The following is a 2,187-nucleotide window of genomic DNA, read 5'->3' as shown; positions in this document are numbered from 1 at the left end:
GCAGATGAAGATATATGTATATTGTATAAATGTAAATGAAATTTTGTTGCACATTTGACTCTCCATACATAGATATTCTATTATATGTTGATTGTTTGCGAAAAGTACGTCAGATATCATTTGAAAATAATTTCCCATTTCACGTTGGTTCGTTTTCATTAATTTTTCTTACTCTATTTATCACCAGAGGCAGAAAAGGGATGTGCATCACATAATGATTGTGACGGTTCATCAGGTATATCGCACCGATTTTGTAATATCTACAACACCCGCTTAAGCATGTTGCATGACAGACACTTACAGACGAACGATTAAAATTTACAAAACAAACGAACACCGACATCCTTTAAATTAAAATGTTTAATAACACGAGTCCATGAAACAAACGAATGACATGAAACAAACAACGTTTTTATTGTAACATATGAAGAAGCCGTAGCAGCGATTGTTTTAAAAGTTAAGAACAAATGACTACAATATCTAAACGAAACTTATAAAGAGATCATTTTTCCAATGACAATAAATAAGAATATCTATAAAATTTGCACCTACCTATCATTGAACATTTTCATATATACATGCAATGTTGTTATATTAGGGATTCTACACACGTTTTGATTTTTTCTTTTTTGTTTAATGGGCATTTTGATTTTGAGCAAATGTTACAAATTATTTAAGAGCATGCCAAAATTGCTTATAATATTCATGCTTTTTAACAGTAATTTTAGATTGATATATAAATGTTATCTGCTATAAAAGAAAAAATTGTAAAAACATTTACTACATTTTAACGGTTTACATCTGTCATTAAACGTAATCGATTTCTTTGGATAAGTCCTGCACTTGTTTTGCAGTATCCTTAAAGAATGGAAGTCATATAAATTAAGTTGTAAATCTAAACAATTTCAGGTCTTTTCGCGGTTTTAATCACACTAATAATCTCAAATAGTAGATCAGATTAGTTTCTTTAGTAAATGGTGCAAGAATGAAGAGAATTATTTTGGCTTCACAAATATTACTTGAATTCTTTTCTAGTTAATTGCTCAATCTTCAGTAGAAGAAAGAAACAGTACAAAGATAAATATTTGGCAAAACACAACGCTGTTTTTGACCAACTCGACCTGATGACCTATGAAGAAGTTGTAAAGTTACCAAGTAAGTATTGCAGGATGGGTTAGGGGATGGCTTTTATTTACACGAATATTTTTTTTTCATCCACTAACAATAGTGACTGATCCAGCGTTCAGGAGAAAAACGTTGGTCCTTTTGGGTGCCCACGGGGTCGGCAGGCGACACATTAAGAACACCCTTATCGCAAAACACCCTGATCAATACGCTTACCCTATACCACGTAAGAATTAACTATAATTTAAACTTATTAAAGTATTTGGCCTTATCATTTGATGAAATGGAATTACAAGAGTTTCACTAACATTTTCATAACACTCGATAGGTAGATATATAAGTACGTATTTTCCCTTATAGATTACTGTTACCCCTGATGACCAGAGATGTGCAAAACGGTTCTTTAAAAGTATTTAAATACAAAATGCAAATACTTTTTTCATTTGTTATTTCTAATGTAAAATACGAAATAGATTTCCCTTTTGTAGTTTAAATGCTAAATACAAAATACGTATTTTCAGCTGCGAAGATTGATTAGTATGTATAGTCTTTTTGTTATAGTTTCTTCAGTTCAGATTAACAAATAATTCTTCCGTATGCTTTTTTTATTTGCCTTTCTCAACCGTTTTAATTGGAAAAAAGACACTAATGCCAGAATAGTTTGTTTAGCGTGAAATATCAGATCCAAAATATGGGTTGCAAATAATTCTATTGATGTAAAATCAACATCGATCAATTTATATCAAAATATTTACAACCCCATTTTGTTTCTGATTTTTTACACGTTGTAATTAGAGAAAGAAATGGAATCCATAGTTTGTTTAGCTTTGGGTTCATCTAATAAGTGAAGTTTTTCAAATAGTTTTCTAAGAATTTTGGATTATAGGCATTTATTAGCACACCACAATATCATGTAGTTTTCAGTTATACACAGGCGTATATCAATTCGATATTGTTTTCCGGGCTGCTTTGTCGTAATTCATAGAATTTTGTAGTTTATTGCTAGAGGTACGATAATTGGTGATTTAGCAGGTGCTGATATCAATTTGGAACTTCAAAATT

The 2,187-nt window shown here is 30.7% G+C and overlaps 1 protein-coding gene and 1 long non-coding RNA gene across 4 annotated transcripts in view; one reads left to right on the top strand and one right to left on the bottom strand.

The window, feature by feature from the left end:
- Positions 1-2,187, top strand: part of LOC108741675 (peripheral plasma membrane protein CASK) — a 60,953-nt gene that overhangs the window by 56,373 nt on the left and 2,393 nt on the right. For both annotated transcript variants that reach the window (XM_025975370.1, XM_018476549.2), the window contains 2 exons: positions 1,036-1,155; positions 1,229-1,351. In XM_025975370.1, the coding sequence (XP_025831155.1) occupies positions 1,036-1,155; positions 1,229-1,351 (243 nt within the window). The remainder of the gene's footprint in view (positions 1-1,035; positions 1,156-1,228; positions 1,352-2,187) is intronic.
- LOC108741678 overlaps positions 1-2,187 on the bottom strand; it is a 90,374-nt gene that overhangs the window by 86,067 nt on the left and 2,120 nt on the right. The window lies entirely within an intron of this gene.

Source organism: Agrilus planipennis, unplaced genomic scaffold, assembly GCF_000699045.2.
Source record: "Agrilus planipennis isolate EAB-ADULT unplaced genomic scaffold, Apla_2.0 scaffold235, whole genome shotgun sequence".
NCBI classification, from domain to species: Eukaryota; Metazoa; Arthropoda; class Insecta; order Coleoptera; family Buprestidae; genus Agrilus; species Agrilus planipennis.
This window is presented reverse-complemented; position numbering and strand designations above follow the sequence as displayed.